Source organism: Bubalus kerabau, chromosome 4 (assembly GCF_029407905.1).
Source record: "Bubalus kerabau isolate K-KA32 ecotype Philippines breed swamp buffalo chromosome 4, PCC_UOA_SB_1v2, whole genome shotgun sequence".
NCBI classification, from domain to species: domain Eukaryota; kingdom Metazoa; phylum Chordata; class Mammalia; order Artiodactyla; family Bovidae; genus Bubalus; species Bubalus kerabau.
Window position 1 is genome coordinate 31,315,044 of NC_073627.1, and position 12,805 is coordinate 31,327,848.

Sequence of the window (12,805 nt, forward strand, 5' to 3'; positions counted from 1 at the left end):
TTAAAACCATAATAAGAATAACATGTCCTATTGAGTAGGTACCCACCCTGCAGGGACACCCTTTCATCACCTTCTCAAGGAAGGGAAGGAACACAGGGGTCAGTTAGATAATTGGTAAGTGCAGATTTATTTTTTCAATTGTTTCCACCATTTAAAGTACAAAAGCAATGCTGTACAGGATTACACATCATTGTAGAACACTCAAACAAAAACTACGGAACACCCCGCCCCCAAACCTGCCCTGAGGCCATCCACACTGATGGGAAGGACACCCTGTAGGTACAAGCAACATCTCCACGTGATAAACCATGAAGCTTTCCCCGTTATCAGTTCAGTTCAGTTCAGTTCAGTCGCTCAGTCGTGTCCGACTCTTTGCAACCCCATGAATCGCAGCATGCCAGGCCTCCCTGTCCATCACCAGCTCTGGAGTTCACTCAGACTCACGTCCATCGAGTCAGTGATGCCATCCAGCCATCTCATCCTCTGTCGTCCCCTTCTTCTCCTGCCCCCAATCCCTCCCGGCATCAGAGTCTTTTCCAATGAGTCAACTCTTTGCATGAGGTGGCCAAAGTACTGGAGTTTCAGCTTTAGCATCATTCCTGCCAAAGAAATCCCAGGGCTGATCTCCTTCAGAATGGACTGGTTGGATCTCCTTGCAGTCCAAGGGACTCTCAAGAATCTTCTCCAACACCACAGTTCAAAAGCATCAATTCTTTGGCGCTCAGCTTTCTTCACAGTCCAACTCTCACATCCATACATGACCACTGGAAAAACCATAGCCTTGACTAGACAGACCTTTGTTGGCAAAGTAATGTCTCTGCTTTTCAATATGGTGTCTAGGTTGGTCATAACTTTCCTTCCAAGGAGTAAGCGTCTTTTAATTTCATGGCTGCAGTCACCATCTGCAGTGATTTTGGAGCCCCCCAAAATAAAGTCTGACACTGTTTCCACTGTTTTCCCATCTATTTCCCATGAAGTGATGGGCCCAGGTGCCATGATCTTCGTTTTCTGAATGTTGAGTTTTAAGCCAACTTTTTCACTCTCCTCTTTCACTTTAATCAAGAGGCTTTTTAGTTCCTCTTCACTTTCTCCCCGTTCTGCTGCACGGTTAATTTCAGCTCCTGCTTGGGACCAGTCCGCGAGTCCCCGCCCACTCGCTAGCCCCGCCCCACCCCGAGCCGGCCCCGCCCCACCCCGAGTCGCCCAGTCCTCACGCTCGCCTCACCCCACTCGCTCCTCCCCCGAGAGCCCGGATGCGGAAGTGGGGCCGGGTTTCCGCTGTTACTTCGGCTCCTCTTGGCTGGTGGAGTGCTTTCCGCGTCTGGTCGGTCCCTCCCCGAGGCTGCGGCGCTGACGTGGCTCCCGGAAGTGGGGCTGGCGCCTAGCCGTCATGTTGCAGCAGGTAAGTGGGCGCCGGGAGAGGGCGGCGGCGGCTGGGCCTGCCGGGTGAGGGCCTGTAGGGGCCCGGCCTGCCGGGTTTGAAGGGGGCAGTAGCGAAGACGCCGAGTGTGGACGGGCGAGGGGAGGGGGCCGCCGCCCTGGACATGCGATTAGAGGAGTTGCCCTCCCGGGCCTAGCGGTGAAGTTTATGCCGTCGAAGCAGCGTTGGAGGTGATGGGCGCTTGGTCCACTCCCGTGACCACATCTGCCCTCAGGGCGAATTACAGCCCTTACGTTTATATCTTCCTGTTTTTGGAAAAATTACACTTTGACTCAGATTATCGTAGGTGGTGTTTTCGTGTTGAGGGGTTACTGTGGTCGAGGCCACCGTCCTAGGCCCTGGGAAAGAGCTGCGAACAACGCGAAATGCTACCTGCCCTGAATGGGAGGGTGAAATGTACTGCGCGGGGGTGAGGGCTGGTCCAGGGCCGGGGCGCGGAGACAGGATAAGTTACAAGACGAAAGGTGTTTTCACGGAGTGATAACAAAGCCAGGGTGAGCCCTGGGCTGTGAGTTCTAGGTGGCTGTGACCGTGTCTTTCCGTTGTCTTCCGTGTTGACTAGTGGAAGACGGAATTTCGTTTTGCCTCATGAATGTTTGCTTTTCCTATCAGGACAGTAATGACGACACTGAAGATGTTTCACTGTTTGACGCGGAAGAGGAGACAACTAACAGACCGAAAAAATCCAGAATCAGGTATGAGGACAAGTTGCAAGGGATGGGTTAGCGTCTGGGGCTGTTTCGTCTGTTGACTGGTGCCAGCACTGGGATTCCGGGCCGAGTGGTTGTGACGGTGCTGGTGAAGATTGTGTACTGCCAGCTTGCTTTTCAGTCTGAGATGAGATGACATCTCACGTTTTCTACTGAAAACTCAGTACTGAGTTTTCAAATCTTCAAAGCCAATTATTCGAACACTGGTGCTTTTAATTCTGACTCTTGTACCAAGGACACACCATTTTTTTAGATAGTTTCTAAAGATATATTACATTTGAGTTTATTGTGAAAATTTCAGTACTGTATCTTTTATATCAGTTAATATGAAAACATCAAGCCAAATTTTAGTTCCAAACTTAGTACTCTCTAAAGAAATTCACTTAATGAAATCAAACTGTACCTGAACCTTGAAAACATTACACCAAGTGAGAGATACCAGTGCAGAAGACCACATTTTATATGATTTCATTTATGCGGAATGTCCAGAACAGGCAAATCCATAGGGACAGAAAGTACATTAGTGGTTACCGAGGGCTGGAGGAGGGGTGAGATTGGGGTAAATGGGGGCGTGACTGCCCACAGGTATAGGATTTCTTTTGGAGGCGGAGGGGGCGGGGGGATCATGAAAAAGTTCTAAAACTGATTGTGTGATAGTTGCACAATTCTCTGAATATACCAGAAATCACTGAATTATACCCTTTAACAGGTGAATTGTATGGCATGTGGTTATATCTCAATGATGCTGTTAATGAAACACCAACTCTGCCTGATGGGTATTTTGTCTTAATGCCTGAAGGGAATTCTGAGGGAGTGCTTTTTAGACAGGTGAAAATGGGAGTCGGTCCTAAGAGCATAGTGTCCCTTATTTCTCCATCCTTGGTAAGGTTTCTTGTTATGTATCTTGTGAAAGTTTATAGTCAGTGAGGTGTAAAGTCATGTTTACACAGGGTATTTTCTGTGACAGCAGGGCCTAGTCAAATAATGGGACTTAGGAAAAAAGAGAGCTACTCGGTTTGCTTCTTCCTCAAGTCACCTTTTATTTTGACAAGACTCTGCATGGTTCTGTGGCTGAAACATTTTCATCTACATCTGCAGTATCTGTCGTAAAATGTAATTGCATTTCTTTTGTTATGTTTTGGTTTTCAGACACCCAGTGGCGTCATTTTTCCATTTATTCTTTCGAGTCAGTGCAATTATAGTCTATCTTCTCTGTGAATTGTTCAGCAGCAGCTTTATTGCCTGCATGGTGACAATTATCTTGTTGTTGTCATGTGACTTTTGGGCAGTCAAGGTAGGTTTGATTGTTTTTATTTTAAAATCATTTAATATGATGAGATTGAATGATGAATAAACAGTAAAAAAAAAAAAAAAAGACACTTAGCATTTTCGATGGGGGTTAATTTATCTTTTTGTTACCTTAGGCCTCATCTGTGTAAAAGTGCCAGTTATGCCACAGTAGGTCACCGCTCTACTGACTTGTCTGTGTGTTATGTTAACCTGCACCAGCTTTAGAGTGAAACAAACAAAAATGCGACCAGCAGCTACAGACCGCACACATACTGCTTCTGGTCCACACCATTGGTTTTGCTTCAGGGGTCACCTCTGGCTGTGCCGTGTGTGATTTCTAGATAAGACCCCAGGATAGCTTGACCACAGATAACTGAAGGAGTCCCCACCATTGCGAAGGCGCCCATGGGAGCTCCAGGGCAGTGTTTCTTAGCCAGGGCCAGTCCCCCCACCCCAGCAGGTGTTTGTTGTGTGTCACTGTCCGAAGACATTTTTGGTTGTCACAGCTCGGGGTGGGGAAGTGTGCTGTTGGCATCACGGTGGAGGCCAGGGATGCTGCTGGGCACCTTAAGGTGCATAGCCGGGACGGCCCCCCACGTCAGAGAATTATCTGGCCCCGAGTGCAGATAGTGCTGGGGCTGAGGAGCCATTTTGTAGGGGATAATGAGAAGGTAAGAAATAGACCCAGAGCCCATGGTGGTGGAGCGGTAGTTGTATAGATAGAGGGGCGCGTGAGGAAGTCACTGTGGTCCAATATGAAATGTAGACTCCAGGATTAGGCATATGCATATTCACTGTAAAACTTTTTTGTATATTTGGAAATTTTCAAATTTCGAATACAGGGGGAAAAAAATGCAAAAACTAGTTTTGCAATTTCAGAGATGTGTTTACTGATTCAAAAACTAATAAGGTGTTACAAGTCTACTCATGCCCCCCAGCCCAGCCATTTTAGATCTTTAGATTCTTACAGATAATCAGAAGTGGTTGGCTTGGTGGTGGCCAGTTTCTGTAGGCCACAAAATGTAGAGAATAAAGATTACAAAGGTCTGTTTCCTGTAGGTACTTCTTTTGTACAGTCTTCTTTGGCTTGAATTTCTTTGAATTCCTTTTGTTGCTTTATGTCCTAAAGTGTTTACTGTATCCAGGTCATAGTTTTGTTTTGACGAATGTTTCTTTTTGTTGTTCATGTTATTTCTGCCTAGCCAGATAGAACACTACCTTTTGACTTTTAGTCAGTTCTTCCTGGTAATTTCTAAAAATTAAATAATTAGAACCTTGTGGGTTTAGAGTTTTAAGAAATATGGCCAGAATATATATTTTCTGATGAACTCTTTAAAAAAAAACAAAGGCTTAAAGAAAGTCACTCTTTATGTGTGGCAGGATTACTTACAGATACACAAATAATTGAGATATGAAAATAAGTCAGGAATGGGGAAACCATTAAATGGACTGCTTACACAATACCAGAGACTGGGTGGCTTGCAAACAACAGGGATTTATTTTCCACATTCTGGAGGCTGGAAATCCAGGTTCAGGGTGCCAGCATGGTCAGCTTCTGGTGAGGGCCCTCCTCTGGATTCTAGACTGCTCACCTCTTACACAGCTGAGAGCAGAGAGAGAGGATAGAAAGTCTCTTGCCTCTAAGGGGGACACTAATCCCATCTGCACAGGCTCCCCCCTCTTGACCTCATCTCACCCTCATCACCTCCCTCAGGCTTTTTCCTGACACCATCACTGGGCGATGCTGTGGGGCTAGACGTTCAGCACATGAATTTGGAGGGACTCAGTATTCAGTCCAAAAGTAGGTCCCAGTGGCTAAAGAGTCGGGTTTAGAAACAGGGAACCAGAGAAAGGACGAGCGCTCACGAGGGGAAAGAAGGGTGATGTTTGTGGATGTGCCGACCCTATCCCCTCTGTCCTGCTGGGCCTGCCATGGCCATTGTAGTTACTCTTTTGTCCAGGCCTCATATGTACTGGTCTTAACTGGGTGTTACGGATGGAAAGCTGATGATTTGTTGTTTGTGAAATATTACACTAAGATAGGATGTTAAAGTAGATGTGTCGGTGCTGTTTTTAAAATGTGTGTATATGTGTTAATCTTCACCAGAATGTCACAGGTAGACTAATGGTTGGCTTGCGCTGGTGGAATCATATTGATGAAGACGGAAAAAGCCATTGGGTGTTTGAGTCCCGAAAGGTAAACAGCCTTTGGTGTTTTGGTTTTCTTGCGTGTCATTTAATACATTTTGTGTAGATAATAGTTGAATATTTAAGGATAAATTACCTATGCAGACGTAATCAACTCATAAAAGAACTACCCCGGATCACTTGGTGGGGCAGCACTAAACTAGATGGCCTTCTGAACGCCTCATTTTCTCTGGCTGGCTCAGGCTGAAAATGGTGTGTCCAGGAAAGAATCATGAGAGAGGGCTTGGGCTCCGAGTGTATGCCGTGTGCCTGGCTGGCCCCTAGGGGCTGCTGCTGCAGGATCTCTTCTGAGCCGCTTGGCTCTGGGCTGTGCCAGGGGTAACTGCCTCCAATGGCTCCCTCTTTCCCCCATGGTCCTCCTCCGTTCGTGGGCAAGGAAGAAAGAGGATTGCAACTGCATAGAAAATCTGAGTTGATGGAAGCAGTTTGCTCTTCAGGCTTTGCCTTCAGAAGCCCTGGGGGACACTGGTCTGTTTGGGGTTTTTAGCCTGCTTCCCTGTAGTAGAATCAGCTTGGGCAGCAGAGGACAACATTCTTGGAGACAGCACGGGTTAAATCTCTCGCCCTCTGCTTGGAAGGGCCCTGACTAGTGCTCCTCAGAAAGCAGTGTTGTGCTCAGTGAGCCCTAGATCTTTATGTTATAAAACCCACCTGGGAAACAGCACACAACCTTTTACATTCCTGGGTATTGCTAAGACGTGGTGGTCATTTTCAGGGTCCTGACCCCTGGACCCTGACTTGACCTTTGAGTCTCCAGGATGACCATAGCCTTGATTTACTGAATCCTTACCATGAAGGTGTTATTCAAGGGCTGATTGTGAATAACCAGTGTAAGTGCAAGAGGCATGACTAGAAGCCTATCAGAGGCCACCCTTACTGTGTTGGATGATGACTGTCCACTCCGCCTTGAAAATGAAACATTCTTGATTTAAAACAAAGCATGTTAAGACCAGTTCTAAAAATCACAGTGATGGTACATCTGCTGTTTGAACGGGGCAGGGAGTAGGGGTTCAAAGTTGGGACTTGGGTTGTCTGTATTAATTTATTTAAATTTGAGGGTAAGGAGTTTTTCACTAAAAATGTTTTAACTTTTTGCCAATAAATAGCACAGAACCTCGGTTATTAAATCTGTGTTGTTTTGTAGGCCTCCGCTCAAGAGGGTAAAACCGTCTCCGAGGCTGAATCAAGGATCTTCTGGTTGGGACTCGTTGCCTGTCCCGTGCTGTGGGTGGTCTTTGCCTTCAGTGCCCTCTTCTCTTTCAGAGTAAAGTGGTTGGTGAGTGTCGGTGACCCACCCAGGTGGCCAGTGGGTAATTGCAATAGGTGACCACCAGTCTTATCGATAACATTAGGGTCCCGTCTCAAACAGGCAGCTTCATCCTGTATGTCCCGAGTTTGGGTTCTCAACTCGGCTTTCCTCTGAGCACCAGAAAACAGAGTCCTGTGAAAGACCCCGTCTCACCAGTTCTCCAGGTGCCCAGCAGTGTGTTGACTTAGCCCATCTAAGTGATTACCACATTGGTAATCACAGTGCAGTGATTACCACATTGGTAATCACAGTGCAGTGATTACCACATTGGTAATCACAGTGCAGTGATTACCACATTGGTAATCACAGTGCAGTGATTACCACATTGATCCCATGACCTTGTCGGGTGTGGGTGGTCCGCATACTCCAGACATGCTTAGCTTCGTTTGGAACTAACAGTGGTCCTTCCTGAAAATGCTGGTGGTGACCTGTCCTGGTCATCTACTGCAACAGTCCTTGTACCATCTCTCTCAGTTTCTCTGGTTCAGGAGGTTGGAAGGGGCTTGTCTGGGAAGTTCTGGCTTGGGGTCTTTTGTTTTTTTGATCGGACAGTGGCTGGGGGCTGGTATGGCCCCTCTCTATGAGGTCCCATGGCCTCCCACATGGACTTTGCACACGGTAGTTGGGGCTTCCTCACAGCCTGGTGGCCTTGTGGCAGTAAGACTGCACTCGAGGCTCGCAGCTCAAGGTGAGAGTGCTGGAGCTCACATGCTGAGGTACCTGGTGCAGCTGTACCTGTCTGCTCCGGCTGCCCTGACAAAGTCCCACAGACCGGGGGCTGACACGGCAGAACTGTGTTTTCTCCCAATCCTGATGGTCTCTGTCTCTCTGGATTATTGGCCGTCTTCTCCTTGTGTCTTTACGTGGTCTTCCCTCTGTTCTTGTCAGTGTCCTAATCTCCTCTGCTTATAAGGACATCAGTCATGTGGGATTAGGGTCTTGTTGATCTTTCTCTTGACCATTCTTTGGGATTTCTCAAGGAAATAATTGATATTTGCACTCCTTCTGGGTCTCAGTTGCTTTTATATGTCTACTCACAGAACCATGGAAAACAGTAGGGAGGGAATGGTCCTGCCACTGCACCCTGGGGTCTGACACAGAGCACGCATGTTGATGGCTGCTTGTTGGACAGTGCAGAGCTCATGGTGGATGAGTCTGTTCTGGAAGGGAGACGGGAGGAGTCTCTGCCACCTTTCACAAAGCTTCTTCCTCCTCCTCTTTCGCGAGCTGGGCTCCATGTCTCATTGATGGCAGAGAGAATGGTCAGTCACCGTCAGGCCCGTAACTGTTGATTGTTGCCCTCCCCCAGGCGGTGGTTATCATGGGCGTGGTGCTGCAAGGAGCCAACCTGTATGGCTACATCAGGTGCAAAGTGGGCAGCAGGAAGAACCTAACCAGCATGGCCACCACGTACCTTGGGAGGCAGTTTTTAAGACAAGTAAGTGTTCTATGGATCATTTTGATGTGGTCAGTGACTAATGCAGTGATGATTTCTAACTCTTTTAAGAGTTTAATTTCTGTGAAATACTTGAAGTTTTTAAAGGGATATATTTAAGTATGAAATGATGATGGTCAAGTTATTTTGTCTTTGGAAGCTTTTAGAACATTCCAAAAATGTCGGTGTCCTGAAGTTATTTTAAAACCAGAGGACTAAAATGTTCATTGACAATAATTTTTTTTTTAGAAAAATTAGCTGAAGTTCAGTTGCTTTCCATTACTTCTGGTGGCAGTCTTGAAGAATGTATCTTAAATGGTTTTAGGGTTTATAGTAAGAGCAGGTTAGAAACATAAGACTGTATCATTAAAGATTATTTTATTACTGTAGTTTCTGGATGTGAAGGTTTCAGTTAGAGTTTTCAGTGGGATCAGTAGTATTCTTAGGTAAAAATAGTTTCTGGTAAAATCTTTAGGAAATTGATTAAGTCTTTGTGTGAGTGACGCCTCACATTTGCATTTGTGCAGTAGGTTGGGCAGGTAATGATGCGCGGGACAGTTAACGAGTTTTCAACCTTGGCCCTGCATCAGGATAGCCTGGAGGGCTAGAACACAGGTCTCAGGGTTCCACCCCGAAGTTTCTTACTTACTTGATAACCTGAGGCCAGTCTCACCAGTTGCATGTTTACAGGTTCCCAGGTGGTGCTGATGTTGCTGGTCCAGAGATTACCTTTGTGACCTAGGCCCTGAGAGGCTAAGTGGTTCAAAGTGAGGGTTTAACCCAGCTCTCCTCTCTTGAAATTCGTTGCTCTTTCCTGTATGGTTTCTCTTGTAGAAAAGTTAAGAAGTGGAGAAAGCAAGGACTCTTGCAGGGCCATGACTCATCTTGAGGGCTTTGGCAGAGTCCTAGTATACTTTTGCTGGGTGAAGTCCACCTTATGGTAGTTTTCAAGTGTGCGCTCAATAGGTTTTTCCCTTCAGATTTTGAACCTTGAGCCTGACGTACATGGACAGGGTCAGTAGACTTACATGGCAGCCAGTGACGCTGTGGTCCTGTGAGACTGCTTGCTGGACATCTGGGTGGACTCACTGCTTTACTTCTCCAGCATGACAGTAATTTTTAACATAATCGGGCCATGTAGTAACTGCATCTGCTGACAAATACGAAATGTTTTCCTAGTGCTTTGAATCTGGTGGTTTATGTAAAATAGCTTTTCTTTATTTTGTAAATCACTTTTGGCATTAAGGAATTGTTTCTCTCTTGCAGACCACTGGCGACACTCAGACCTCCTCAGGAGAGTGAAAGCCTGCGTGCTTTTTTCAAGGGGAACCGCCCAGCGGGGTCTTGACTGAACCTTCAGAACTCAGAAGCTATTGCAAAGAGGAGTGTGGGCTTTGTTTTTCCATTTAAAAATTTACTTTAAGAAAAAGGAAAAGTAGTTTTCATATTGTCTTCTTTCTAGCACTTGGGCCTTGAAGGTGTGGTATGGCTAGAAACATTGTCAGCATTTGGTTTATGGTATACATAGGTGTCTGTCCGTAGTCTTGTGAGATCCCTGTGTGTTAAGTTAAAGTGTCTGTGTTCACGTCCACGTAAATGGAGACCTTTGCATCTTGGTCCATAGAACACAGAAGGATGTTCTTAGTCGATCTCAAAACTCTCTGTGCTTACGTACTGTTTCTGTAGATTATTTTAGAAGTTTTTGCTTCCATGGTAAGAGTGAGCACTTTGGCTAATGTATACGTTAGAAATAATGGTTAATTTTACACTTAATATATACTTTCATGGTGAAACTTCTTATCCTAGGCATTCACAGGCAGGTAAAAACCACACTTGAGCTGTTGATGTTAACTAGTTTCTAAAATTTGGTTTATTGATGAGTCTTTTACTTAAGACCCAGTTAACATAACAGGAACATTCATAGTGTATTTTCATGGAATTCCTAGGGATTGCTGCTTTTCTATTTATTTTTGGGGGAGAATAGCCAGATTTTACTTTGAAGCCCCCAGAAGCTCTTCAGTGGTCCTCGGCCTAATGAAGTCTTTCTCCACTAAAAGAGTATTATTCTTATGTAATAGTGAGAATAATTATTTCGATACTTGGCATTGTAAATGCCTAAAAGACGTTTTATTTTACGAATCTATTTTTTTGTCTTGCTGTAATGGGGATATTGTAAATCATGCATTTGTATTAACGGTATTTCTTAAAACAACATATGTAACAGTCTGCAAAATACTGTAGGCATCTGTGAATTCTGTCGTAGGTACTGTAAACTTTGTTTTAATCAATGGATTATTTTGTGACTATTTATACATTGTTAAAAATTTTTTGAAGATGTTTTGTTTAATTGAATGCGTGTCTTTATTGGAGTGAGAGCTTTGAAGGTGCATAACTTTATATTTGTATAAAACTCTACTGTTTACAAAGCACTGTGACGTTTGTGATCTCATTTGATCCTCATGGCAAACCTGTTCTGTGTGACACCAGTGTATTGGTGACAGAGGGAGACCTCAGGTCACTGAGTGACTTGTCCAAGGAGCCACTCATTGCAGGAAGACCCATCAGGACATGTCTCTGATTTTTGAGGAAATCTTTGTCTCTAAAGGTCCTTTCCTTTCTTATGAATCATTAACTTACTAAGTCATTAATTTACACTCATCTGGTGAGGAAAGTGAACGCTGTGTAGAGATATGTTTTTATTGAACCTGAAAGATCCGACGTCAGTCTGTTGAGCTGGGAGTCTAGCAGGAGACCCAGTGGTGTCGTTCTCGAGGCAGCTGTTGTTATTTGAGGCTGCGATCCTAAACCAGACCGAATTTGGGAACGCGAATGTGGCAGCACCTGCTGTTCGCTGCTGTTTATCCCCCACTATTAGCTTTTCCCTTCTACTCATTTCCCATTAGCCAGAACATGGCAACAAGGACAGTGTTTCCCAGATTTTTCTGCCATTGTGTGGCTGCACTTCCAGGAAGTGTCCTTAGAAGGATGTCATGCCTGTCTCTTCTCCTTTCCACCCCTGTTAGCTGAAACGTACATGGAACAGATGGTGCTTGAATAGTTGTTGTGGTCAATGGGGTGGAAGCCTCGTCTTGTGAACAGCGGAGAAGTAGAGGGTGAGTTCCCTCTGGTGGGGACAGTAGCCCTGAAGTGCCCGTCTGAATTTTTAAGCGAGAAACAGACTTCTCTCTTTTTTAAGTGTTACTACTGTTTTCCTGTTGCTGCAGCCTAACTGAATTCTTATCAGTCCGTATTTTTAGCTTCCCCCACAGTTTCTGTTAGTGTGGAATTTGAGATGTAGGAGTTCAGCAGACACACGTTTGCTCTTTCCACTGTGAGGTATTTAAGCTAACAAGTCCAGCCCTTCCAGATGCTGTTGTTGCATAAAAATTTGCCCTGAAACCAAGCCTTGCAGAGCATCATTTCATGGCACTTACACAAGCTGGGGATCAGGGGTCTGGGTGAAGCCCGTCAGAGACAGCTTTTCTCTGCTGCACAGTCTAGGCTCAGCTGAGAGGTTTGAAGGCCGGGGTTTGCATGCTCTCCAGGAGGCAGGAAGCATCTATGGGTGTCTTTGTGGGTCTGGAAGCTGATGATGGCTGTCAGCTGGACCACAGCCAGGTTACTGGTTAGAACACCTAAATTTGTAACCTCTGGGTTGTCTTTCCATGGAGGCTCATCTGGAGTCGTCTCCACAGCCTGGTAGCTGGGGTCTCAGACAGGCTTCCCTAGGGAGCCAGAGAAGTGCGTGACGTTCTATGACTAGCCTCGGGATTCACGTAGCGTCTCTTCTGCCACACTCTGGTTGAAGCAGCCACAAAGTCCCCCCGTGTTCATGGAGAGGGGACATAGCAACCATCTTTGGAAGGTAAAAATCTGCCCCCCCCCCCCCCCCACACTTTAATCGTTTCAAGACTGAAAGCTAGTTGGAAGAGACTATGGGGTGCAAATATTACTTTCCCTTTTGTCTTGCTTGGTCAACCTTGAGCACAGGTGAATTGGCTGACTGGTGCAGTTAACATGAAAGCACCGTTGCATTCCCCAGCCCCCATTTACCTGTTCCCTGACTCACACCTTTGAAAGCTGTGTGTTGTGCAGAGCTTATGGCACAGTAAGTCCACCGAGGTGTCAATACTATCATCCATCAAATTAGTAAAACTCTTTAGAGCTCATTCAGAGTTCTTTTATGTCTGTTAACCTCATTTGATTCTCCCTCTGTAACCTCGAGAGGGAGGTGAGACCGTGAAAACCTCGTGTTACTGACAGTTGCATGTAGTAGAGACAAACGATGTTCCCCTGCTATTCCTTTTGTTCTCCTCTGCTTCTCAGCAGCCCCCTATTTAACAGAAGCCAGGAGGTCAGTTGTGGCCCATGTGATGCAAGTGAAGGTGTGACCCGTGTCACTTCTGGGTGAG

The 12,805-nt window shown here is 45.8% G+C and overlaps 1 protein-coding gene across 2 annotated transcripts; it reads left to right on the forward strand.

The window, feature by feature from the left end:
- Positions 1 to 1,245: 1,245 nt before the first annotated feature.
- Positions 1,246 to 10,822, forward strand: TVP23C (trans-golgi network vesicle protein 23 homolog C). Of its 2 annotated transcripts, XM_055576458.1 has the most exons (7): positions 1,246 to 1,402; positions 2,054 to 2,136; positions 3,301 to 3,445; positions 5,549 to 5,638; positions 6,794 to 6,925; positions 8,268 to 8,396; positions 9,660 to 10,822. In XM_055576458.1, exons 1-7 carry the CDS (start codon positions 1,391 to 1,393, stop codon positions 9,693 to 9,695), a joined length of 627 nt encoding a protein of 208 aa, XP_055432433.1. In that variant the 5' UTR covers positions 1,246 to 1,390; the 3' UTR covers positions 9,696 to 10,822. The 2 variants fall into 2 exon arrangements, with proteins under 2 accessions (XP_055432433.1, XP_055432434.1); XM_055576459.1 differs by lacking the exon at positions 3,301 to 3,445 and having other exon boundaries at positions 1,343 to 1,402.
- Positions 10,823 to 12,805: the final 1,983 nt, after the last annotated feature.

What these genes read in the sequence shown, in the direction of transcription:
- TVP23C (XM_055576458.1), top strand. An exon ending in CCGAAAAAATCCAGAATCAG is followed by an intron (nt 2,137 to 3,300) that starts GTATGAGGACAA and finishes TTTGGTTTTCAG; the next exon opens with ACACCCAGTGGCGTCATTTT. An exon ending in GTGACTTTTGGGCAGTCAAG is followed by an intron (nt 3,446 to 5,548) that starts GTAGGTTTGATT and finishes AATCTTCACCAG; the next exon opens with AATGTCACAGGTAGACTAAT.